Source organism: Gopherus flavomarginatus, chromosome 6, assembly GCF_025201925.1.
Source record: "Gopherus flavomarginatus isolate rGopFla2 chromosome 6, rGopFla2.mat.asm, whole genome shotgun sequence".
Classification (NCBI taxonomy): domain Eukaryota; kingdom Metazoa; phylum Chordata; order Testudines; family Testudinidae; genus Gopherus; species Gopherus flavomarginatus.
This window is the reverse complement of record NC_066622.1, coordinates 30280240-30306235: the sequence shown is the minus strand read 5'-3', so window position 1 is coordinate 30306235 and position 25996 is coordinate 30280240. Positions and strand designations below refer to the sequence as shown.

At 60.2% G+C, this 25996-nt stretch overlaps 3 protein-coding genes across 4 annotated transcripts; 1 reads left to right on the top strand and 2 right to left on the bottom strand.

Moving 5' to 3' along the window:
- Positions 1–22: 22 nt before the first annotated feature.
- EFEMP2 (EGF containing fibulin extracellular matrix protein 2) lies at positions 23–11539 on the bottom strand. Its single transcript, XM_050960472.1, has 12 exons — positions 11418–11539; positions 8577–8664; positions 7715–7763; positions 7260–7496; positions 6725–6847; positions 6532–6648; positions 6146–6265; positions 5477–5596; positions 4706–4832; positions 3173–3368; positions 1366–1540; positions 23–621 (listed from the first exon to the last, which is right to left on the bottom strand). The coding sequence occupies exons 2-11, from the start codon at positions 8658–8660 to the stop codon at positions 1379–1381; spliced, it is 1335 nt and encodes a 444-aa protein (XP_050816429.1). The 5' UTR covers positions 8661–8664; positions 11418–11539; the 3' UTR covers positions 23–621; positions 1366–1378.
- A 2580-nt stretch (positions 11540–14119) lies between these two features.
- FIBP (FGF1 intracellular binding protein) lies at positions 14120–20263 on the bottom strand. Of its 2 annotated transcripts, none has more exons than XM_050960478.1 (11): positions 19852–20263; positions 19357–19536; positions 18784–18982; positions 18250–18376; positions 17701–17801; positions 17133–17266; positions 16631–16739; positions 16273–16336; positions 15547–15633; positions 14854–14951; positions 14120–14422 (listed from the first exon to the last, which is right to left on the bottom strand). In XM_050960478.1, exons 2-11 carry the CDS (start codon positions 19439–19441, stop codon positions 14353–14355), a joined length of 1074 nt encoding a protein of 357 aa, XP_050816435.1. In that variant the 5' UTR covers positions 19442–19536; positions 19852–20263; the 3' UTR covers positions 14120–14352. The 2 variants fall into 2 exon arrangements, with proteins under 2 accessions (XP_050816435.1, XP_050816436.1); XM_050960479.1 differs by having other exon boundaries at positions 19953–20030.
- A 1888-nt stretch (positions 20264–22151) lies between these two features.
- Positions 22152–23987, top strand: CCDC85B (coiled-coil domain containing 85B). The gene has a single exon (XM_050960482.1). The coding sequence runs from the start codon at positions 22860–22862 to the stop codon at positions 23463–23465; it is 606 nt and encodes a 201-aa protein (XP_050816439.1). The 5' UTR covers positions 22152–22859; the 3' UTR covers positions 23466–23987.
- The last annotated feature ends 2009 nt before the right edge of the window (positions 23988–25996 follow it).

The following is a 25996-nucleotide window of genomic DNA, read 5'->3' as shown; positions in this document are numbered from 1 at the left end:
TGCCAGGATTCACCCCCCATTGCATGGGGAGGGGAGTTAATGGGCAGAAATGAGCACCAGCTCAGTTTTATCTTGTCCCAGAGCCGAGCTTCTCATCCTGGCTGTGGAGGGAGAGCGCCCCCTATGGAGTGTCTGCTTCACCCTGGAAGGGGATAACCTCCCCTACTGAAGGGCTGCTGTCCAATGTTCGAGCACATCTGCCAGTGCTTCATATGGCCAATTACTTCTTCCCATTCACACAATTGTGCCTAGTGCTGCCCGGACCCACCTCCCCCAATCAGCTCTGGTAGTGGTGGCAGAACCAGAAACCCCAACTTAACCTGCTTTGCCTTATTCTGGGTTTGGTCTTGGTGCTTTTACTGAAATTTTCCATTTTTCAAACCAAAAAGTGGAACAGTCAGCCAAAATCCCACCTCTGGTTTGTGCAGGAGCCCAGCTCGGGGGCCTCCAGCCAGGGAGGGGCAGAGCCCAGGAGCAGGCTGGAGGGATGGAAGAGTTGGGCCCAGCTACATGTCAGTTTCCAGTGTGGCAGCTGGGGTCCCGTACCCCACTGATGTCTCTCCAGAGCTAGTGAACCAAAGCTGGGTCCAGCTGCACTGTCCCCTTTGGACTGGTGCCAACCTGCAGGGGCAGAAAACAGCAACACTGGGGTCTGGGATCCTGCTTCAGCCCCTAGGGAAAGGAAGAGGCAGGGTGTGTTACACCCCTCCACCCACCCCACCCCCCAAACCCCGAATGGCTCCACCTGCTCTGGGATTCCTTGCTTTTACAGCCAGCCCACAACACAGCTGGGTAAGACAGTCTGCCCCGCCCTGCAGTTTGTACACCTCCCCCCAGAGCCGCTGGCACAGGCCAGGACACTGGGGCAAATGGCCCTAAGCTCAGCTCCTTTCCCAGGTGCTGGAGCATGTCCCCACAGCAACCCCAGCATGCAACCCATGTCTGGTGGTTGAGCTAGAAGGATACAGCCCAGCTGCAGTGGAAGCGCCTGAGCAGCAGAGTTTCTCCGCTTGCCCCCCTCCCAGGTCAGCTGTTCCCAGGGCAAATCCCTCTCCCTGATAAACATCCACCCCTCAGTTCCAGGCTGAGTGTCTGGCATTGGCTTGGATTGGCCTTTGTCTGCAGGACAGAGACCAGGATCTAGCCCCCTCGGGATTTTCTGTGGGGGCAACTCGTCCGACGGGGGTTCCAGCTGGGGATTGTTCTCCTGGCTTCTCAGAGCAGACATGCCCCAGAGCTAGGTGCAATCTTTCTTGGTCCGAAGGGGCAGGGAGCAGAGATAATGGGGCTCATTTAGGGAGCTCTCCATCGCTAATCAGGGACCCTCCCAGTCATCCCCACCTCCAGAAACTAGCCCTGTCTTACCCAGGCTGGGGCACTAGAAAGAATAGGCTCCCACGAAGATGGTGAGGCGCAGCACCGAGCTGGAGCGGTAGCTCATGAGTGAGTTCATAGTCACCATCTCCAGGTCCAGCACGTACTCCCGGGGCCCTGTGACAGGCCGGGCCAGAACCAGCATCGCGCTGATGTTATTGATTTGCTGCCAAGAGAGCAGATGAGTTAGTGCAAACCTCTAGGGGCGCTGGCTCCCATCTGGCCCCATTTGGGGGTGGTGGGGAAGGGGACATGGGGCCTTTCCCCTCCAGGGGGCACTGACCAAACCAAATCATATTTCAGTGTAACTAAAGTGGTGCCCACTTTGTTGCTGACCCAAGTCAAGGTGTGACCCCAGTGAGAGAGCAAAAGAGGAAGCTGTTGCCAGCTGTAGGGGGCACCAGTGACATTCCAAAGGGCCTGGTTTTCTGCTGATCTTATTTCCTGATCTGACCCAAGTCCAGGGGTTCAGCCCTGGGGGGCCTAGCCCTTGCCCTGACATTGTGGAGCTGATCAGCCACACCCCCCACTTTCCTGTCACAGCAGAAGTGGGCAGGCAGAATAAGGCCAGATTTTTTAAAAAGTGTTTAGGCATCTAACTCCCCTTGAAATCAAGAGCATTAGGCATCTAAATACTGTTTAAAACCTGCCTCACCCGGGCTCTAGCCCTGCCCCTCACTAGCGCCATCCAGTGGACTGGCTCCAGCACATGCAGGCTGGAGGGAATCCCCTCTGGCCCAAGGAGGCAAAGGAAAAGGGAGCTCAGGCCAGTCACTTCCTACTGTTTTGATTCACCCTGTGTCTCTTCCCTCCCCAGTTCCACCCCCTCTGCCTCCTGCTCAGACTTCTCCCCTGCAAGTTCCTACTCACCTTCTGCCTGTATTCTCCAGCCCCCCTACAACCCCCAGTAATAACTAGGGGGCATCCATAGCTTCTGTTGCCCAAGCACATCACCCCCACCAGCGCGCCTGGCATCCCTCCGCGCCCTCTAGTTCAGGGATTCCCTGTAACCCCTCATCCCAGGGGCTCTGTCTGCTCCCTCTTACTTCCCCCCCTACCCCCCACCCATGAAACAGCTGCTGCTTCTTTGGTTGGCTGGGTTTAGACTAATGCAGGAGAAAGTGGATAAGGAAAAGTTATTTACTTGTTCCCATAATACAAGAACTAGAGATCACCAAATGAAATTAATAGGCAGCAGGTTTAAAACAAATAAAAGGAAGTTCTTCTTCATGCAGCACAGTCAACTTGTGGAACTCCTTACCTGAGGAGGTTGTGAAGGCTGGAACTATAACAATGTTTAAAAGGGAACTGGATAAATTCATGGTGGCTAAGTCTATAAATGACTGTTAGCCAGGAAGGGTAAAGAATGGTTTCCCTAGCCTCTGTTCATCAGAGGATGGAGATGGATGGCAGGAGAGAGATCACTTGATCATTGCCTGTTAGCTTCACTCCCTCTGGGGCACCTGGCATTGGCCACTGTCGGTAGACAGATACTGGGCTAGATGGACCTTTGGTCTGACCCGATACGGCCGTTCTTCTGTTCCTGCCTTCAAGGAAGCACCCACTGGCTGGTGCTATGAGCAATTCAGAATGTCCCGCCCTCAAGGAGGAGCTCAGGCCTACTGTCTGGGTTTCTGGATAAGCAGGACATGCCCATTGCCTGGTACTAAGAGCAACCCAGAAAGTCCTGGTAGCAGCCCCCCCACTATTGGTAATTTGGTTAAAAGAGGAAGTCCCGCCTTCTGCGGTGGTCTGTCCTGTCCAGAGCCCCCCCTCCTGCTCTCCTCCTCCCACTCACCCGGATGTAGAACTCCCCCTGCTCGTTGCCAGAGCGGATCTGGAAGGCATTGTAGGCTCCGGGGTAGACGCTGGTGGCCTGGATCTGGAAGACGTCAGAAGGGACAGTCCGGTCAGCTGTGATGCTCATATAACGGTGCACAATGGACGAGGGCTGCTCCCGGCACAGAGGGTTCGTGGTAGGGCACAGACAGCGGCTGTGAGGGAGGGACAAAGTTAGTGTGGGGCAGGACATCTGGGGTCCATCCCTTGGTCTCTCACTGACTTTCCGACTGCTTAGAATTGGGTATTTCGGTAGGGTTGCCAACTTTCCAATCACACAAAACAGAACACCCTAGCCCCGCCCCTTCCCTGAGGCCCCACCCCTACTCACTACATTCCCCCCTCCCTCAATGGCTCACTCTCTCCCATCCTCACTCACTTTTGCTGGGGCAGTGGCTTGGGAATGAGGGGTTTGAGGTTCAGGAAGGGGCTTCAGGTTTGCGGGGGCTCAGGCAGCGGCAGCTCCAGGCACCAGCGCTCCAAGCGCGTGCCTGGGGTGGCAAGCCCAGGAGGCGCCCTGCTGGTCCCTGCGAGGGCAGCAGTCAGGTAACCTTCGGCAGCACGCCTGGGTGAGGTCCACCCATCCCGCGGTCGGTAAGTCGAAGCCACGGGACCGGCAGACCACTCACAGGCAAGCCGCTGAATTCGCAGGACCAGGGACCTCCCACAGGTGCGCCGCCCAAGGCAGCCTGCCTGCCGTGCTTGGGGCTGCGAAAAAGCTAGAGCCAGCCCTGGGCTCAGGCAGGGCTAGGGTGCAGGGAGGTACAGGCTCTGGGTTGAGGGTGCAGGCTCTGGAGTGAGGCCGGGGATGAAGGCTTTGGGTGCAGGAGGGGGCTCTGGGTTGGAAGGGGGCTCAGCACTGGGGCAGGGGGCTGGGGCATGGGTTTACCTTGGACTGCTCCTGGTCAGCGGGGCTAGGGCAGGCTGCCTGCCCGTCCTGACGCGACGTTGTGTGTGCCCCTGAAGCAGCCAGCAGGTCCGGCACTAGTGGGCAGGAGACACTGCCCCCCCCACCTCTGGTTCCCGGCCAATGGGAGTGCTGAGTCGGGGCGGGGGCAGTGCGCGGAGCCCCGTGGCCCCCCTGCCTAGGAGCCGGACCTACTGGCTGCTTCCGGGGCACAGCACGGTGCTAGGACAAGTAGGGAGTAGCCTGCATTAGATCTGCAGCACCTCTGACTGGACCTCTAATGGCCCTGCGCCGTTAGGGTCCCTGTTTGACCAGGTGTTCCAGTCGAAAACCCGATACTTGGTCATTCTGTATTTTGTCAGAACACTCATCCCTCAGCTACTGGAAAATGTGGCATTACTAAGCACAGCACTGGGGCCAGTACTGAGTGCAAGGGGAGAGCACCCCCTACTGAACCCCCTGACCTTGCAGCACGGCACCTCCTAGTGCCACATTGGTGGTTCCTTATGAGTCTCCATCCACGGACAGCCCTGCTTAAGTAAGGGAAACCACCCAGTCCCCACCGAGCACACCACGCAGACTCACTTGTCAGACACCTGCACGTAGGGCTCCAGGCAACGGTTCTTCTCCACGCAGCGATAGCCCCCATGGAAATTGATGCAGCTCTGGGCCTCAGTGCATTGGTGGGCGCCCGTTTCACACTCGTTAATGTCTGCGGTGGGGAGACACTGGGGTAACTGGAGTCAGACCCCCATCAAGATCAGGGCTCCCATTGTGCTAGGTGCTGCACAGGCCCCACTGGGCCAGCCACCATACAGGACAACATCAAGATCAAGATCATGGCTCCCGCTGTGCCAGGCACTGCACAGACACACTGTGACAATCTCTGCCCCAAAGAGCCCTCAATCTGAATAGATGCGGGGCAAGAGGGGAAACTGAGGCACCAGGAGAGGCAGGAACTTTTCCAGGGTGAGTAGCAGAGCCTGGAATAAAACCCAGGAACCCTGAGTCCCTGCCCATTCCTAGCCAGTAGACCCCCTCCCGCTGGAGGCAGGATGCTCTGGGGCCCCAACAGGGATCTGTTCAGATCTTGGCCTCTCTCCTGGGGTGACTGGCTCAGAGAATGGGGAAAACCCAGAATGCGTTTCACGCAGCTCTGCTCTGGCCATCAATCCCAACCTACAGCCCCCTGCAATGCCAAGCCACCCCCTTTCAATGGCTCTTGCAGGGGTTCTGGGATTTCTTTAGGGCAGCAGGGGCTGCTCAGGGATGGGGCCAGCTGGGGTGGGTGGAGTGTCGTGGGGAGGAAGTAGCTCGCAGGTTGAAGTCCCTCCCAGCACTGGGAAGAACTGGTACCTTGGCAGAGGCGGGTGCCCAGGAGCTGGTAGCCCTGGGGGCAGTCACAGGAGAATCTCCCTGGCTCATTGATGCACTGGAACTGGCACAGGTAGCTGGAGTAGCTGCACTCATCAATATCTGATGGGGGGGAAGCAAGGTGTGAGAGGGCCGGGCACCCTTCACCTCCTAGTCCATCCCTGCCCCCCTCCAGGAACCACAGGACCTGTCTGTGCCCAGCAGCCTCACTAGAGATTTCCCCTTACCACCCCTCATAGCCAATCAGTGGGAAAAGAGCAGGGGGAGGAGCTAAGAAGGTCCCCAAGGCAAGGGAATGGGCAGGTGGGCGAAGCAAAGCAAAGAGGAGGGGCTAAAGGGAATATGGGGCGGGAACATGGGAAAGTGGGAGGAGCAGAACAGAGTAGGAGGAGCTAGAACTGGAGACAAGAGGGGAGGAATTGCTGGGGGGGAAGGGCTAAGGGAAATCGGGTTAAAATTTTGGAGGAACTAAACAGGAGTGAGATAAACAAGAGTGGTAGCTAATAGACAACAACATGGGGCTAGAAAAGGGAGGGGCTAAGGGCATGGGAGGGGCTACAGCTATATTAGGAGCTAGGCCTGGGGCATGCTAAAAGCAGGGGAAGGCTAGGATTGGGGGCTGGGCTAGGAGCAGGGTCCGGGCTCACCTACCATTGCAGGTGAAGCCGTCACGGTCGAGTTCATAGCCCTGGTTGCAGCGGCAGATGAAGGTGCCGTAGGTGTTGAAACAGCGCTGCCCACACGGCGCCCCCATCTCACACTCATTCACATCTGCAAGGAAAGCGCAGGGTGAGATCCCAACATGTCCAGCACCAGGATGCAACTGCTTCTGGGGTGGGGCATGGTGGTGTATAACAGCGTTCAGACATCCACCAGGTGACGCAAATGGGAACAGGAATAAAATCCAGGAGTCCTGATCCCCAATCCCCCCCCCCTCCTCTAACCACTAGACACCACTCTCCTGCCACAGCTAGGATAGAACCCAGGAGTCCTGGCTTCCAGCCCCCATTGTCCCTCTGGCAGGGTGGGTCCCTTACCCACACAGGAGCGGTTGTTGCTGGCCAGCTGGAAGCCTGGCTCACACTGGCAGGAGAAGGAGCCTGGGGAGTTGACGCAGCGATGCTGGCAGTACCGGTACCGGCACTCGTCAATGTCTGCCACACAGGAGAGAAGGGGTTAAACTCACATCCTCCGCCCCAGCCCTGCCCCCAGTGGCCAGTGCCAACTCACCCACGCACTCGGAGCCAATCTTGCGGTAGCCGTCCGGGCACTTGCAGTGGAAGGCGCCGGCCGTGTTGATGCACTCCTGGCTGGGCTGGCAGTCATGCAGCTCATACTCACACTCGTCCACATCTGCAGGGGGCAGCAACAGGACATGCAGGGTTAGCCAGGGCAGATACCCCCCCAGGGATCAGGCCCCAGAGGTGTTCTGGACAGGAGTTACCTGCCCCATAGAATCACCAGCTTCTGCTTGAGGGGAAGCAGCTCCCTAACCCCCAGTGATACCAACTGCCTCCCTCCCAGTATGCCTTGTGCCTCCCACGCACCTGAGGCTGTTCCCCTTGCCTGTCCTCCCCACCATTCCCTCCTCCCCCAAGCCGTGCCTTCGCCTGCCCCTCCGTCAGCCATGCCCCCACCTGTCTTCCCCCAGCCATTTTCCCCTGCCCCTCTCCCAGCCATGCACCCGCCTGTTCTCCCCACCGTGCCCCCTCCCCCAGCCATGCCCCCTTCCCCTCTTCCCCCCAACCACTCCCTGTATACTCACCCAGGCAGGAGCCGTGCCCATCAGGCTCGTAGCCCTGGGGGCAGGCGTTGTGACGGGAGGCGGTGAGTGAGGGTCGGGGAGGCCGGGGCCGAGGGGCATTGGGGGGCGCAGCATTCTCCGAGTGCACGTCATTGATGACGGAGGCTGAACGCGGCAGGCACAGGTACCCGCCATAGTGATTGATGCATTTCATCTCCCCCTTGCAGGCCTCGGGGATGGTCTCACACTCGTTCACGTCTGGGGACAGGCCCAGGGTAAGAACGACAGAGTCCAAGCCCTTCCTCCCAAGGACTCGCTACAGCCTGCTCCCCTCCCAGCCCGGGGTAGAACCCAGGAGTCCTGGCTCCCAGTCCCCTCCCCCTGCTCTAACCCACTGGCCGCACTCCCCTCCCAGCCCTGGGGTAGAACCCAGGAGTCCTGGCTCTCAGCCCCCCACCTTCAACCACTCCGCACACCTTTGCAGTGCTGTGTGTCTGAGTCCCACTGGTATCCGTCTGTGCATTCCTAGGGGTAAGAGAGGGAGACGGTTACAGTTGGGGGTCCACAGGGAGTGGGAAACACCCCCCGCCCCAATATAGGAGTGAAGAAATCAAAGGGCTGAACCAACAGTATCCCACTGCCCTTGAAAGCATTAATGGGCCCTGCAGGGTCAGGAGAAGAACCTAGGTGTCCGAGGCCAGATCAGGGCAAGCAGGCAGCTAAGGGAAAACTAATCGGGCCCTGCACAGACCCCACCTGGGAGTAGGGCAGCAGCGACGGACGGACACAGAGCAAGTCTCATCCTCTCCAGCAGGGAGCAGCATGCACACGCACACAAAACTCTCCATAGATTTAATATGGTAACACGCTGATTGAATTTATCTCCCACACCAGACAAATCATCCTGGTGGGGAGGGGGAGGAAGGGGAGGGGGCACAAAGCACCTCTGGTGGGGAGAGAAATTGGGGGTGGGGTGTTGCAGGAAGCCACTGAAATAGAGAGGAGGGATGGGGACGGTGGCACCCAGGGGGCGAGGAATAGACGCAAGGAGCCCTGGTGGATGCAATGAGCTCGTTTGATCCAACAGCGTTAGTGTCTCAGTTTGTGAGTGGGGGCTGTGCAGCCCAGTTTGTTATTCCAGGGTATCTCAGGGGCACTAGGGATGGGACCCCCTCCAATATACTGGAGTTTTGCTGAGGGACCCCTGTATACACAGTCCCTGTGCCCCACCCCCGAGGCAGCTGCATCTCAGCATGGGGCAAGGGACCCTGTATAAACAGCCTACCCGCTCCACCCCAGAGGACATGTGCAGGGTGGGTGGCACTAGCAGATTCTTACCGTGTAGCTATCAGGTTCCTCCAGCTCCTGTGCAAGTGCCGTGCCCACCAGCACTGCCAGCAGCAGGCAGGAGACAGGCCACATGGTCCTGCCAGGGGTAAGGCAGGGGTTAGTGTCACTCGCCCACAGTCCTACCTGTGCCCCTCAGACTGGACCAACAACCCCCAGACAGGTAATTAGAAACCCCTCTCAATTGGATCTGACCAATGGCCTGGTATCCCCACTATGTGTCATTGCCTCTGTACTGCTGAGAATGAAGGCAAGTCCCCTAGGGGACAGGGATCCTGTCCCTGCACCTGCCCTGTGGCCGAGCGCACCCCACAGTGCCCTGGAACATATGGAACATGGATCCCTCTCCCTGCAAGCTGAGGCTTTCCCTGCTGTCCCCTCCCCCTCCCCGTATCCCAGCGCCCAGCAGATTCAAAGCCAAAAAGTTTGGTGGGGACACTTTGGCTCAGAGCATCCAGACCACCCCCATTCCTGTCCCCACTTGGAGTCCATCTAGCCCCATTTGGAGGGTGATGAGGGAGGAGAAGGGATCAATCCTGAATGGCAGCCCCTCCCCATACATTGTATCTTGCCCTTCCCACTGGGCCTCCCCTGACACTCCAATGGCAGAGATCCTTAGAGTTCTGGGTCCCTTGGAGATTTCACAGCTAGGTTCAAAGTGAGGGCATGTCACAAGTTGGAGGGTCTCAGCATTGAGTCCCCATTATAATCCAGCCAAACAGGCATTGCCAGACTAGGTCTCAATGGCTGGGATGGCAGGGGGACCACAGGTCTGGAGTGAGGGGGGATCAACTGAGTGGTGTGGGAGGGAGGAAGCCCAGGACTGGGAGGGCAGGGGACTATGGGTCTGGATTGAGGCGCACTATCCAAACAGAGGCTAAGGGAGTCTATCAACTCCTCTCCTGAGGCAGGATTTCTGGTCAAGTCTGGGCTAATTATAGCCTCTCCCTGGCTATGAATAGCTACCCACCCACCTCCCAGAGCTTCTGGAACCCAAAGCCCCCTGGCTAACCCAATTTGTGGGAGGGGAGGACCCCAGAGCAGCCATCAGCAAATCAGAGCTCTGGGGAGCCGGGACATCCCCGGGCTGGGCAGGAACATTGTAGCGTGCTGGGGGACAGGGTATTGGTGGTAGAGGCGGGATCAGGGGGAAGGGGCATCCTTAGGCGACTGAGGGGAGCAAAGTGGAGACGGTCCCCCCAAAGTACATAGCAGAAAGTATGGATGGATGGTTCCAATGCACAGCCTGGCAGGAGCCTTCTTACTGACCCAGCAGTGTTAATATTTATAACTGGCCGGGTCTATAATTAGTCTCTGGGGCCTGGAGCCCTGCGGCCTCTCCCAGCCAGCCAGAGCACATGTTAGGGAACATGGGTGTGCCCTAGAGGAGTGTACAAAATGACACCTCCCTCACCCACAGCCACTCTGGACCCCGCTCTCTGACTGTTGCCCAAAGGCCTGGTATTGGAGGGAAGGGAGGGGGCAGACTGGAGCTGCACTGCTGGGCTCTTCCTACTCTCCTCTCCTCTACCCCAAAACTGTCCTGCTGCTGGAAGAAGGTGGGTGAGAGAAGAGCCCTGCCTGTCTTCTGCATAAGCTCTGATTGGCTGCTCTTCCCCAGGGGGCAGAGCATTGGGGAGGACAGCCAATCAGAGGGGGATCCCACAAAGGGCAGGATGACCTGAGACTTGTCTCCAGAGGGGCTTTTCTGAGAGAGCTGGACACAGGTGGTGGGGTAGGGATCAGGGAGAGACCCTGACAGCAAGGGAGGCAGGCTGGGGGGGATGGACTGGGAGGGATCCCAGCAGTGGGGGAGGTGGTGTGTGTGGAGAATATGGGATGGGGGAGGGGAATTGGGGAAGGATTCCAGCAGTGGGAGGCAGATGGTGTGGGGAGTGCAGGGCGGGGGAGGGATCCTGACAGCAGGATCCCTGGCAGGGAGCAAGGTGGGCACTATGGGGGTTGTAGGCCAGGGCACAGATCAGAGAGGGATCCCAGCCATGGGGGAGGCAGCAGTATGGGGATCACAGGGCAGGGGAAGGATCCTGGCAGCGAAGGAGGTGAGTGCTATGGGAAATGTAGGCTGGGACAGGGATCAGACAAGCAAGGGAAACAGCAGTCATGGGGAGTGCTGGCTGGGGGGGGGAGAATTGGGGAGAAATCCCAGCAGTGGTGGGGCAGGCAGTGTGGGGAGGGGAATTGGGGCAGGATCCCAGCAATGGGGAGGTGGGTGGTGGGGGAGGTTGTGGGGAGGGGAATTGGGGAAGGATCCTAGCAGTGGGAGGGCAGATGGTGTGGGGAGCATAAGGGGGGAAGGGATCAGGGAAGGAGCCTGGTGGTGGTGGGGGGAAATCAGGCAGCCCGTAGGGTTCGGCCAGGTGTGGGGCAGTCAGTTAGGTGGTGAGGTGGGGGAAGGGGAGCAGTCTAAACTTTGGTCCATCCAAAAATCTTAATCTCCCCCTCATCCCTGAGCTGGCTCCGTTAGGGGTCCTCTTCCCCCCCCCCCCCGTTAGGGGTCAGTGGGTCACAAATGGCTTATCTGGGCCTTGGGGAGGAGTCTGACCTGGCGGGCCCCGCTAACCCTACACCGATCCCAGCCCGTCCCGTTAGGATCCCCCCCATTGCTGCCAATCGCGGTGCTGGTGCCACGGATACAAAGGGGGATTCCCAGGAGTCTGGGGCGCAGGGCGGCCCTGGCTGTTTTCCTGTTTTTAAGGATAAAGCCACCCAGGATCCCGCCCCCGCCGGGCTCGAGCCATACACGGCCCGGTCCGCTCCCGGGGATCCCCCCACTGACCCCTGCACGGCTCGATCCCCTCCGGCCCCACTTACCGTCCGGGATCGACCCCCTGCCCCCGTGCTCAGGCCGGGGGGGTCCGGTCTGCGCCCCCCGGGCAGGACGGTCTGCCCCGATCCCCCACGACCGGGCGGGCGCACACGGAGCGGGCGCTGGCGGCTGAGGCTCTCTGGGAGAGACGCGCTGGCTCCCCCCAGCCCCCCTGCCCCGAATTCCTGGCCCCGGGCCAGCGGGACCCGCCCCGCACCTGGATCCACTTACAGCCGGCGCCGTGCGCCCCGGGCCGGCCAGCTGCGCGACCGCGCCCCCTTTTGCCCCTGCCACAGCCACCATGCAGCCTCTGCCCCAGTCCACCACCACCCCCGCCCCTATGCAGCGCCTGCCCCAGCGCTCCCCCGCTCCATGCAGCCTCTGCCCCAGTCCCCCACGGCTCCACCCCCACCCCATGCAGCCCCTGTCCCAGCGCTCCCCCCACTCCATGCAGCCCCTGCCCCAGCCTCCTGCTCCACCCCATCACCTCCACCCCCACTCCCATGCAGCCCCTGCCCCAGCCCCCACCGCTCCACCCCAGCCCCAGCTCCCCACTGCTTCACCCCAGCCCCATCACCTCGCGCCCCAGCCCCCACCGCTCCATCACCTCCTGCCCCTGCCCCCCACTGCTCCACCCCAGCCCCCATCACCTCCTGTCCCAGCCCTGTCACCCCCTGCCGCTCCACCTCCTCATCTCCTGCCCCATCCACCCCGTCCTCCCCACAGCCCTGCTCCACCCTCCTACCCCTAAGACACCCAGCCCCCAACCACTCCACCCTCACCCCCATCAAACCTAGACTCCTCTGCCCCAGCACTGTTCTCTTTTGCTCACCCCAGAGACTCACCCACCCATCAACACCCTGGTCTCCAGCCTCCCTCCGTCCCCCCCTCCACACACCCCTGCCTCTCCCAGGAAATCCCTGACTCCACACCCTCTCTGCCACCTCCTGCCCACCCCCATAGAACCCCCACCACTCATCTCCACCTCTGTCCCCCCTTCCCATCCATCACCCTGCCCCCCACCTCCACCCCATCCCAGGGAGTGGGGACTGTTAATCCCAAGGCACATTTGCCCCTCCCCCCACATGCCCCACCTCAGCATGGGACAGGGGTTCTGTGTTTGTGCATTTACCTCCCGGCCACTCAGCAGCACCCCTGAGAGGGGTAAGGCTCTGTGTGCCATCCTGCCCCCCAGCCGGTGACCTTTGCTGACTTACCCAAGTGGCTAGTGAGTTCCTGGGGGGGAGGGGGAAAAAACCCAGAGGCCCCCCCCCAGCAGAGGGGTGGACACCCCAATAGTCTTCCCCAGTGTTAAAGCCGGACACGGTCCAAGGAGAAGTGCGACATTGTTAATTAACCCTGGGACCAAACAGCCAAGGGTCTCCAGGTCCAGCCTGGCTACCTGTGGGAAGATGCTTCAGTCCAGCACCTGTGCCTGGGCTCAGCACGAGGGTGAGGGGGTGACGTTCTCTGACCTGGGCCCCCAGACTAGCTGCTCTCATGGTCCCTTCTGACCTGAAGATCTATGGATCTGTGGTGGGTACACGCACGCCAGGGTGGAGCCCAGGCACGAGGCTGTGGCTCTATGGAACTTCAAACCTGTTCTGGAAGTTCTTGGCTCCCAGCCCTCCCCTTGCCCTAACCCCCCAGACCCCACTCCCCTCCCAAAGCTGGGAACAGAACCTAGGAGTCCTGGCTCCCAGCCCCCCCGCTCTAACCACTAGACCCCCTCCCCGAGTTGGGCTAGAACCCCGGAGTTCTATGCAGAGCTCTGGGAGCTGGGGTGGGGCAGCAGTATGGTATGGTGCCCCCAGGGACTCACTCAGGAATGGGGAGGCGCAGACAGAGCAGCCCCCTGGGGAAGGGATTAGCTGCATGGAGGCTCAGGTGTTCTGTCTGAGCTGGCACTGGGCCCTTGGGCAGGGTCATCTGGAGAACAGAGATGTGGTGTGGGGAGGGGGAATAGGAATCAGGACTCCTGGGTTCTACCCACACAAACTTCTGCCAACATGTATCCCCTGCCCCAGGGTGCTCACTCAAGACTTTAGCCCTTAATTTCCTATTTAAGTTTTAGAGTAAATTATGGTAAATAGAATCAATGACAGCTGTGGCCCTCAATCCTGGCCCATAGTCCCCTGCTAGCCCTAGCCCCACCCCCACCCTCCCACTTCTGCCAGTGCCCCTCAATCCTGGCTCACAGCCCCCTGCTAGCCCACTCCTGGGCTCCTCGCGAGCTGTATGCAGGGATGTAGCAGTGTGCGGGGTGAGATCTCTTTAGGTTTGTTCAGCTCCAGGGTCTGTGTTTCTCCCAAAGCCATGCGTAGAGCTGAGGGAGCCCCCCCCACATCTGGCAGTTTCCCCGTAGCATGGGTCACCTCAAAGATGAGTCCTGGGAGGAGCTGAATTGTGACGACGGGGAGGCAGCAACTCCTGGAAACGGCTCCACCACAGCCACCCACTGACATCGAAGGACAGGGCAGGCGAAACCGGGCTGGCGCTGCAGCCCCAATCCAGGGGGGTGTTGGTGGTGGGGATACCTTGCCGGGCCCGTGGCTCTGATTGGGGGTTGGGTGGGGATGCCAGGCCAGGTTCTGGCTCTGATCGACAGGATGTCGGTAGCAGGGATACTGGGCTGGCTCCAACTGGGGGCTGGTGGCAGTGGGGATACCGGGCCAGGCCCGTGCTTTGAACAAACCCTAACAAAAACTCAAATCCAACAAATGGCTCTTCCATTTATTTTCCACAATGGGCTAAAACTCTGAAGATGGAGAGAGGGAATCTTGGAGAAGGCAGCGTCCGGCCCTGGGGAAGTGGCGAGGGGGCTTCACATCAGGGCTCCCAAGATGCAGCCCAGGTAAACAGAACACGGGAACAGAGATCCGGCAGAAGGATCAGTGGCAGAGCAGGACATTTAAAACAGTCAGGGCTCCCCCCTGCTTGTCAGTCGTGGTACATCTTAAGCAGGCAGGATTTGATGGTGCTCATGTACCGATCCCAGAGAGCCTGGTGTCTGCGGGTAAAGAACTGGGATGTCAGACGATAGCACTGAGACACGTCCGCCTCTGAGGTGAGGCATGGAGGTTGTTTATACAGGGACCCCTCGCCTGGAGCTGATATGCAGCTGCTCTGGGGTGGGGCATGGAGGCTGTTTATACAGGGACCCCTCACCTGGCGCTGATATGCAGCTGCTCTGGGATGGGGTATGGGGCTACATATAAGGGGTTCTGTCATCTGGTGCTGAGATGCAGCCTTCTCCGGAGTGGGGAGCAGAGGCTGTTTATAAAGGGATCCCTCACCTGGTGCTCAGATGCAGCTGGCTCTGGGGTGGGGCTGCTGGTTAACAGCTGCCATCAATGCTACCCTCGAGTTTAGGACTGGAAGAGTCTGTGTGCAGTGATTTTGGTGGTAGTGGCCCCTACGTCTCTGATGGGCAGCACTTACCGGAAGGCGTCCAAGGTGTGAGCGGACGTCGTGTACTGCATCAGAAAGAGACGGACGTCGTTCAAGGTCCATTTATCTGACTTGCAGGGCTCAATGAACTGGGGAGAAGGGGGAAAAGGAGTCAGAGACAGCCTGGGTTCTGGGGGCAACACCCCACAACCTCACCCTCATCCCCTGCTTGCTGGGAATTGGGACAGGCTGGCTGGCGGGGCAGGGGGGAGGGAGGGGGAAATGGGACCTGGTGCATTTCCCCTCTAGGTGCCCCTCCAAGTCTATAAGTCCCCATGTGGGGTGAGCTGATGGGTCTCAGCCCAGTTCCCAACAGGCCAGAGTCCCCAGATTAGCCCCTCTCCCCATCCTGGGCACTAACCAATCTCCTGCCCCACCAGCATGGAAGCTGGGGGGGTGATCAGGCCATGAAGGTCAAATCTCCCTCTTCCCTCCCACTTCCTAGGCTTGCAGGGCAGCATGTATTCCGGGGGCTGGCTTCGGGGGCAGCCAGGAGTCCTGGCAGTGGAGAATCTGAGAAGCCAATGTGTGTGTGGGGGAGGAGATGGGGTTTGTATATATGGGGCAGTGTATGTCCACCAGTCAGTGAAGCCCGCTGTGACCAGGTGTGGGGGGCCATGACCGGCGGGGGTGGGGAGGGAATGGGATGGGGGGAATGCATGCAGGGTGCATGCGGGGTGGTACCTTTTCCACTAGGTCGATGAAGAAGTCGCGCACGTCCTTGGTGTGGATCAGCTTGGAGGCCATATTGACCAGTGCCCGTGACAGGTTCTGTGGGGCTCAGACAGGTCACCAGAGAGTCAGGGGGCCCTCATGCCTCAGGGATCTGTGCAGTTACAAACCACCACCCCCTGCCCCCCAATTCACACACAGGGGAAGGGACTCACCAGCGTCGCTCAGTGAGTTGGTGACTGAGCAGGGGAGAGAACCCAGGAATCCTGCCTCCCAGTTCCAAGCTGGGAGAGGGGTAGGGGCCGAGGGTGGAGCTGGCTCCTGGGGACACCCCAAAAGGAAAGGGGGATGGATCTGAGGGGAGGGTGTCCATGGCCCCAGTGCCCCCAGGCATTCAGAGCCCAGAAGGCTAGTGGGGCCGGGCAGCCTGACTCAGAATCCCCCTCTGGTGGGTGCCTCAGGCATGGCAGGTGCAGATGGAGGTGTGGCGTTCAGGAGGTCCGGAGCAGGAGGCTGCAGCACCAGGCAAGCCAGGCCGTGGGCTCCAGCCCTTCACTGGCACATGGGGATCCATGTGATCAGGTCATGCAGTGGAAATGCATTGATAGGTGGTGCCAACAGGGGGCACCACTCAGAAGCCTGGCCACTGAAGGGGGCTTCTTGAACCAGGAGGGGGGAATCTCCCCTCCACATTCCCATTACTCCCTCCTTGTCCTCCACCCTGGCCCCAGGACACACCTTGAAGTTGGCCTCCATCTCGTTGTACACCGAGATCTTCCCGCGCAGTGACGTGCACACCAGGCTGCAGAGGGACAGAGAGGTCAGGCCCCACAGCAAGGGTTCGCCCGCTGCCAGCTCTCCCCAGGCCTGGGGCCAAGAAACGGCATCACATATGGACAGAACAGACACCCCCCAAAATGCTACTTCTCCCAGCTCCACCACATGCACTACAACACAGGCCACATGGAGAAGAGAACCCAGGAGTCCTGGCTTCCAGCCCCCCCAACTCTAACTCACTAGAGCCCGCTCCCCTCCCAGAACTGGGATTAGAACCCAGGAGTCCTGGCTTCCAGCCCTGCCCACATCAGGCCTGTACCTCTTATGTAGATCAAGCAGATCCTTATCAGCGATCAGCACCTTGAGCTCCTTGAGTTCCTGCAGGAACTCCTTATCCAGATCCACGTCCATGTCGTCCACATTGGAGTCTGGGGGGGGGGGGGGCAGGTGGACAATGGGAGAAGGCTTTGGAGTCAGTGGGGGGCTGTTTATACAGGGATCTGTAACCCAGCACTGCTTTGCAGCCACCTCTGGGCTGGGGTGTGGGAGCTGGTTACACAGAGGCAAGAATAAGACTGGGACCACAGTGGGTAGCTCCCAGTTCTAGGGGAAGTCCAGCTGATGTATTCCCCACAGCCCAACCCCGTAGAGCCAGGCGGAGCTATGTGTGATGTCACCTATCGTGGAATAAGTTGACATTGCAGGTCCCCGTAGCACTACCGAGTGGTTTTTAATGATTGTGCCAGAAGCTGTCCAGGCACAGCTCTCTAGGGGCTCCGATTTGCCCCATCTCCTCCCAAGTAGGGGGTCCCCACTCTCACCCACGGCTCCCAGTGTCCAGTTCTGGATCATCTGCTCTGCGCAGTAAGCAAAATCCTCAAAGGTCAGGAACTGCAGCTTCTTCTTGCCCGTCTCAAAGCGGCTGTTTGCGAAGAAGACGATGGCAGCGTAGTCCCTGGGGGTGAGGTAGGGGAGGGTGTCGTACACTGAATCAGAAAATTCCTCTGTCCCTACCTCCTGCCCCACTCTCTCCCATCCAAGCACTGACCCAGATCTGAAAGGGTGGCTTAGAGCAGCTCAGGTCTATGCTGAGCAGGCCCAGCTGACGGTCCAAGGGTTGCAGGCTTGAGTCCAAGGTTCCAGCTCCTGGAGTCATGTGATCATTTCTGCTTGAGTATGCAGAGAGCCTGAGCGGATTGCTTAGAGGGAGCTGCCCCAGGGTCCCAGGCATCCTAAGGGGATGTTAATTTCCAGCCTCACTGCTCCAGGGAGCCTTAGCCCAGCAGAGGGCTCTGTGTAGTGTAGGAGGGGTCAAGCCAACCCAGCAGAAACACTCTAGGGGCAGAGATACATCATGGTGTGCCCCACTGGTACCCCCAGACCTGTTACCTGGCTAGCCGGTCTGAGAGCAGGAAGTGCTGCTGGATGTTCTCCACCAGGGACCCCCGCATCTCCTCCACCACCTTAAACACCCGCTTGAAGTTGTCAAACTGAGGAGGACAACAGTGGGGGTGGGGGGGAAGGGTCAGAGCCCTAGAGGGGAAAGGCCCCATATCCCATTCCCCCCACCCTGAGCCAGCCAGCCCCCACCCTGGGGCCTGATGGGAGACACCACCCCAGAGGATCCTGGGAATCCCCTGGCCAGGGTCCAGATAGGTGTCATGGTGTAGGAGGCTCATGGGAATCTCCAGCCTGTGTCCTGATGCCCCAGAGACTCATGGGAGTCCCTAGCCCATATTCTGACAGGCTGCTGCCCCAGAGGCTCATGGGAGCTGCTGGCTCAGGGCCTGAGGGTAGCTGCTGCCCTACAGGCTCATGGGAACCCCTGGCCTGTGACCTGATAGGGGCCACTGTCCGAGAGACTCACTGAGCTGCCAGTTTGGGTCTAATGGTAACTGCTGCCCCAGAGGCTCATGGGAGCCCTGGGCTGAGCCATACCTGGCGCCGGCAGCTCTTGAGGGTGATGCCTGTCTTGCTGCTGACGTCATCTAGGTCCTTCTTGGTGCCTTTGGAGAGCTTCTTGCCCAGCACCTCACGCACAAAGGCCTCGTCGAAGGCATAGTACCTGCCGCCGCAGGAGTGGGAGACAGAGGGCACCTCAGACACCCCTACCCCACACACCTCAGCTGCCCCCTCTCTGCCTCACTGTGCGCCCAGAGCCTCAGACTCCCCCAGTGGGACCTCAGGCACACACCCACCACCCAACCTTGGCCCAGATTCCCCTTCCCCATTCAGCCATGGGCTGGGCTTCCTCCCTCCCTGAACTTGGGCCCAGCTTTTCCCCCCAGCCTCAGGCCCAGTTTCCTCTTCCCTTCTTTCCCCTAAGCCTTGGGCCAAACTTACCCAACCCCCAGCCTCCTCCCTTTCCTCCTGGCCTTGCCCCCTTCATCTCCTCACCCAGCTTCTGGCCTCCATCTGGCCTCCCTCCAGCCTTGGGCTCAACCCCCTCCTATCCCACCCCCATACCCCCACCTTTCAATGAGCATGGCCTGGCGGGAGGGGGGGATCTGAAAGTGTAGCTGGTGGATGAGTTTGGAGGGGGTGTGCAGCAGGCGCTCCAGCATGTGGTAAGTGCGGTAATGATCCATAGTGTCGCTCTGCAGTACGTCCACCGTGGCCCCCGTCTGCTCCAGGATCCCGCTGCGCAACCGCAGGCTCACTGCATCACTCACTGGGAGGGGGAAGGGGCTGAGGTCAGCAGGATCAAACCCACACCACATCACTCATTGGGAGGGGAACAGGCTCACAAGTCAGATCAATGTGTGTGGGAGCAGGAGCCAGGGCCAGACCTCATCTCTCACCACCCACTATCGGGGGACAGGGTCAATGGGACAAGCATCCTATTTCCCTCCTTGGCATTAGTAAAGCAACAGGGTAAACTGAGGCACAGATGGGTTGTTGTGGGAAACATCCAGAGTTACTCTTCTCTCAGAGCTGGGGGTAGAGTCCTGACATCCAGTCACACATTGCTCTAATCCACTAAGACCCTAATTCCACCCACAGGCCAAGGCAGAATCCTGACATCCCACTCCCCAATCCCCATACCTGAGTACCCATCCAGCCAGAGCTGGTACACCTCCTCATCGATCAGCGTGGTGTTCCCCACGAAGATGTCCAGGTCGTTGGTCATGTCCCACGGCACCAAATCAACCCGGCCAAGGCTCCAGGAGAAGGACCCCAAATCCCAGCTGCCCCCTGCTGGCCTCTGGAGAAGAGACAGGGAGCCTGTGGGGAGAGAAGGAGGCAAAGTGGGGCGGGTATTGTAGAGCAGTGGGACAGTCCCATCAAGGGGACCACCCCCTGATACAGTAACTTGAAAGCCAGAGAGTCCTGCCTCTAGTCCCCCTGCTCTACTAGACGCACTTCCCTCCCAGAGCTGGGACAGAACCCAGGAGTCCTGACTCCCACCCCAACTCCCCTCCCAGAGCTGGGGATGAACCCCAGAATCGTGGCACCCAGCCCCACTCTGCGTTAACCACTAGTCCCTACTCCCCTCCCAGAGCTGGGACAGAACCCAGGAGTCCTGGCACCCAGACCTACCTTGCTCTAACCAATGGACACCACTCCCCTGACAGGGCGGGGGACAAAACCCAGGAGTCCTGGCTCTCAGCTCCCCACCCCCGCGGGGCACAAAGACGAACCCGCGGAGCTGTCCCCCAGCTGACACTTTCCATATGACCCCGGAGCTGTTTGCTTCCAGGTCGCAGCAGCAGCATGGCTGCACGCGTCACCCTGCACGGGGCGGAGCCATCTGGGGCTGAGCAACCCGGAGCCAGGACGCCTGGGTTCCGTCCCTAGCTCTGGAAGGAGGGGGCAGACTACGATTTGATCCGGATCTGCCGCTACTCCAGCCTGTGATTTAACGTGGATTAGGGAAACTGCGGGGGGTCCCGGTGCTTCCCTCTGCAGGCTGCATCTGGTGTCCCCGGGGTCTCCTTTGTCCTCTGCAGTTCCAGGGAGGATTTCGGGGGGGGGGGGGAGCTTTCTCCACTCTGAGGCTGTGCAGAGGGCAGACTCCCGGTTTTCTCTTTAGCAGCTCAATTGCAGCCAACTTCCCTTCTGTTCTAGGGGGATCCCTGGCTGGGAGCTGAGATGCAGCCACATGGGGTGAGGCGCGGGGGGGGGGGGTGTTTATGTAAGAATCCCTGCACTGTGCTGGGGGCATTGGGGTCAGCACTGATCCGAGGGGAGAACACCCCTAAGAAACACCCCTCCGCCCCCATTTTCTGCGGAGCTGGATTCTCCTGGTCTCCTAGGCCAGCCCTGTTCCTGCCCAGTTGGTCTCCCGGGGAGGGGACATTCCGTAACCCTGAGTGGGGTGCGCTGGGGTCTCCCATTCCCAGCCTCTCATCCCACCTCTCCCTTTCCTGCCTTGTGCCCATGTTCCAGCTTCGCTTCCTTCCCCCCGCCCATGTCCCATCGGAACACAAAGGCCCTTTGTTCCCACCAGTCTTGGCATTGCAGGAATTTGGAGCTATCTGCCAGCCATGGCGAAGCTACTCCCCGCTCCCTGCTAGGGAATGACCTCTGGATTCCTGGGTTCAAGCCCCACTTCCTGCTAGAGATCCCCCCCTCCTGCTATTGAACCCCCAGCCCTCTCCCTGCTAGGTATCACCCACCCCCGACTCCTGGGTTCCACCCCCAACCTCCTCCCTGCTAGAAAACGCCCCCCCCCCCATGCTTAGATTCAACTCCCTCCCAGACCTCCTCCCTGCTAGAGAACACCCTCCCCCAGAGACCTTTGCTCCCTGCCCTCCACCTCTTCCCTTAGCGCCTTCCCAGACAGCAGCCCCCTTCCTGGAGTCCCCGTGTGTGTGGGGGGGTGGTTAGCACTCCTCTCCCTACCCAGGTCTGCCTGGGGCCTGAAGGGTTAACAGCGCTTCCTTCCTCCCCCTACCCCATATCTCCTTTTCCATTGTAGTCCAACATCCTTCCTGTCTCTGGGACAGGATTCCTGGCAGCCCCTCCCCGCCTGTTCAGAACAGTGTGTGTAGGGGGGGGCACAGCTGGGCGAGGGAGAAGTGGCTGGGGTGAGGGTGGGCTCAGTAGGACGTGCTCTCCCCCGGCAGTCAGAGCAGGTCCCAATATGGAAGGGGTGCTACAGGGAGTGGGGCAGGCGCTTGGTGGGGGTCAGTGGCCCTGGGGAGTGGCTGCCAGCCCCAGTGCAGTGTTGTGTTGCAAGGAAGGAATAAGGGGCACTTTCCCCTGTAGGACTCCATCAATTCCCTCCCCCTTCTCCCAGCCCTACCAGGTGCAGCTCAGGGAGGGCCTCAGGTCAGTGATTATGACCCTACAATAACAGCCCCAGAATGTCACCGGTGCACACTGGTCACGGACAGGCGGTACTCCCCCAGTGCACTCAGCCCCCCACCCATACACCCGTGGGGGAGACCTGCCCCCGCACTGAACACCTGCCCCCACCTCCTTCCTACACACCCAGCACCTCTCCCCTCGCCCCCAGCCCTTCCTCCCCTGTACCCATCCAACCTGCCCTAGCCCTTCGCGCCTGCCATGCATTAGTCCCCCCGCCCTCACCCCCAAACCCGAGTTCCCCGCGCCCCTGTCCCCATCACAGGCACCTGTCACACACACACACCCGCCGCTGCCTCCAGCCTCCCACCCTGGCCCGAGCGGCCCACTCTACCCACTCCTCCCCCAGCCGGCCATCTCCCCCCGCCCCGAAGCCAGCCCGCCGGCCGGGCTGGGGGATGCGGTGCCGCTGCTGGCATTTGTACCGTTCGCATTGTTATTCCCACGTCACGGCTTCCTCCCCCCATCCTCCCCAGCAGCGCTCTGAGCCGCAGCCCCGCTAGCCACCCCCCGCCCCGGCGGGTCCCCGCCGCAGGATGCGCCGCCTGCACTGAGCCTCGGCAGACATCAGCACCACGCGGGCGCGCACCCTCTGCCGGGATCCCCCGCCCCGGGAAGAGGGGAACCATCCTCCCCTCCCTCCGCCGGGCTCTGCCCCCGCAGCCCGGACCCTCCCGAGCCGCGAGCTGCTGGAAGGGGGGCAGCTGGCTGCGCTGGGGACGGTGCGTCTTGGAGACGGGGGTCGTGCGCCCCCCCCAAGCCGAGAATCGCCCTCGAAGGTGGTTCATGCGCCACAAAGAAGAGGCTCCTGCGGCTCCAAGCAGACAAAGTGCGTGGTTGGGAAGGAGCCCGTGCCCCAAAAGAGACGATTCCGCGGCCCAGTGGGGCCCGTGCGCCCCGAAAGAGCCCAGGTCGCTGGGTAGGGGCTCGTGCGCCCTGACCCGAAGAAGAAGGGGGGTTCCGTGCGCCCCGAAGGTGCCAAGGTCGGTGGCTGGGGGGGGCCGTGGGCCCCGAAGAAGCGGGGGGTCCGTGCGCATCGAAGGTGCCAAGTCGGTGGCTGGGGGGCCCGTGCGCCCCGAAGGAACCAAGCACTGTGGCTAGGGGGGCCCGGGCGCCCCGGAGGAGCGGGGGCCTGCGCCAGGGGAGGCTGCGGGCCGGGGGCTGATCTGCGGGCGGGAGGAGGCGGGGTGGCGGCGCTGGAAGGGGCGGGGGAGCAGGAACCACCTTGCGGCAGCGCGATGGGCAGCGAGGCCGGCGAGCCGGCGGCCGGCCGGGCCCTGGCCCAGCTGAGCGACTCGGAGCTGGGTGGCTGCAGCAAGGAGGAGCTGGTGCGGCGGCTGCGGCAGGAGGAGGCGGAGAAGCTGGCGGCGCTGGTGCAGCGAGGGCGGCTGATCCAGGGCGTCAATCGGCAGCTGCAGGAGCATCTGCGGGAGATCCGCGAGCTGAAGCAGGTGAACGAGCGCCTGGCGGCCGAGAACCGCGAGCTCCGCGACCTCTGCTGCTTCTTGGACGACGACCGGCTGAAGGCCAAGCGGCTGGCCCGGGACTGGCAGCTGTTCGGGCAGCAGGCGGCCCGGGTGCTGCGGGACGAGCTGGCCGCCTGCCTGCACAAGCTGGCCGGGCTGGAGGGGCTGCAGGAGCGCCTGGCCGCCGATAACCTGGAGCTCAAGGCGCTCTGCCTGGCGCTGGAGGAGGAATGCGCCGCCCGCGCAGACAGCAGCCCCGTCGGCTCCTCGGAGCTCAGCCTGCCCTGCGGGCCCCGGGACCTGGGCGACGGCAGCTCCAGCACGGGCAGCGTGGGCAGCCCGGACCAGCTGCACCTGGCTTGCTCACCCGAGGACTAGAGACTCCCCCAAGGAACCGGGGGGCCAGGACTCACCCTGACTAGAGACCTCCCCGGGGGCCTGCCCCCTAGGACTGGACTCCCTCAAGGGGCCAGGAGCCCCCCTCAAGGGAGCTGCTCCCCAGTGACTTCACCCAACCACCCCCATCAGAAGGACTGGAGAGCAGAGGATCCCCCCCCCCAGGCTGTTGATGGGGGTCTCTCCCCTGGGATCTGGGCAAGGGGTGCTGCAGAGGATGCGGGGGGGCGGGTCATCTCCGTGAAGATCCCAGTGCAGACTTTGGGGGGTAGGGAAGGGAGCTGGTAACTGGGGGGAAGGTCAAAGATGCATTTTGGGTGTCCCCCACCCCCCAAAACAGCATTTCTCTGGCTTCTTCAGCAACCTCTCTCCCCCCCAGGTGCTAACTCCAACCCCACGGTGTGGTGAGAGCAGTTTGACTCAGGGGATGGGGGAGATTAGGGCAAACCCTCCCCAAAAAGAAGTAAAAATAATAAATGTTTTAAAGTTGCTACTTTGGGCAGAGTTGGTGTCTCCTGAATGGTGATTTCCTGCTTCTCAGAGCCAGGAATTTGGGGTCCTACATGGTATGGTCCCAGTGAGATGGGGGGGAGGGTGAAGAGATTTTATTGTAATTTTCTTTCCCGGACTCTGATTGTTCCAGTTCCTACATATCCTGAGTCCGTTCATTTTAGATTTCGGGATTTTTTGAGTTTGCAATGTCCTATTTTCTCTATTTTGGGAATTTCACAGTTCCTTGCTCTCCAGATTTCAGCTCCAAGTGTTGGATTTCCCGATTTGCAATAAGAAAGAAAAAAAGTTTCAGTGAAACACCAGTTCAGCTGTAGAAAGGGTGTGTGTGTGGGGGGAGAGGAGCTTAACCCCTATGCTCTTAGGGTGATTTATATCCACCATGGCGCAGCCCCATAGAAATGTCCAGTGTGTGCAGGGGATACAGGGTTGGGAGCCGTGGGAAAGTGAAGGAGGGATGCGGAGATACCAGGGGGCTGTGGGTTAGGACTGAGGGGCATGGACAGGACTGGGGGAGAGCCCCAGAGTTGAGATAGCAGGGGCTGTGTTCAAAGGGGATAGGCTGTAGGTGGCTGGATCCTGGCTAGTCCGGCTCCATGAAGTAACTAGTTCCCCATGTCTTGCTCAGAACAGGGATAGGTCCCGCCATCCCTTCCTGCCCAGCCACATCTCAGAGACAAAGGGCTGCCAGGCCAGGAAGCAGATATCCGGATCCTGAGGCCATGATAAGTAAGAGCTGACAGCAGCAATCCAGCTCTCTCTCTCCAGCTCTACAAAACCCAGGAGCCTCCAGGCTGGGAGGATCTCGAGAGGAGGCTGTTCCCCAACCTACCAGACAGGAGCACAGCAGGAAGCAAGGGCGGCTACTTGGCGTGCAGAAACTTTGCCTATCGAGACATGGTAGCTAGACACAAAGCACTGAGCTGCAAGCAGTGGGGTGGGGGCGCTCTCCCCTGCAGTCAATGCTGACCCCAATGCTCCAGCGAGGCACGAGGGGGCGCTGTGCTGCAGAGAATGGGGGGCTCAGTAGAGGGCATTCTGGCCTCACAGTGCTGACTCCAGAGCCCCACCCCTCGCTAGGGGGCGCGGTGTTGCATGGAGCAGGTTGGGGGGTTTCAAGTTCCCAGCAGACACAGGCACAGCTAGCCCTGTCCAGGCTGTAGCAGCTATGCGTGCTGCCCACAGGAGGCCAGGAAATGCCTGTCTGTTTGTGTTCGTGCTGCCTCACTGGGCCTTTGCAAGGGCTGGCAGGCAGGCAATGCACCACTCCCATACGTACACCGCCCCAGCACCGTGCATAATGGAGCATGGGGATGTGGTCCCCAGCCACCTGCACACCCACTGATTCTTGCTTCTGCTCCTCCACCCCGGGCTTTCATGCCGGCAAGCACTGACTCCTGGCTTGGGTGCAAGCTTAGACCTTAGCAGCCCCTAGTGGCAGCATGCGACTCATGGGGGCCCAGAACACATGCTGTTTTGTATCCAGCACAGTGGGGCCCCAATCCCTGCCCCGAGGTTCTTCCCTGATACAAATAAATATCCACCCTCCTGGTCCCAGCTCTTCCTGACTGAGCATGGAAAGTCCCTACTCAACCGCATGTTTGTGTCAATAACACGATAACCTTTGGACATTGCATCCAGTCAAGTCTACAATGGCTGAATGTCCACAACAGGCAGAGCCAGTGCTTATTTGTGCCAGGGTTGAGCCCTGGCACCTCTGGCCATGGCAGTTCCTAACCCCAACACCTCTGGCCATGGCAGTTCCTAGCCCTGGCACCTCTGCGCTTGGTAGTTCCTAGCCCCGGCACCTCTGGCCATGGCAGTTCCTAGCCCCAGCACCTCTGCGCTTGGTAGTTCCTAGCCCCAGCACCTCTGCGCTTGGTAGTTCCTAGCCCCGGCACCTCTGGCCATGGCAGTTCCTAGCCCCAGCACCTCTGCGCTTGGTAGTTCATAGCCCCGGCACCTCTGGTTGCTGTATCAGGTATGAATATAAAAATTGCTTG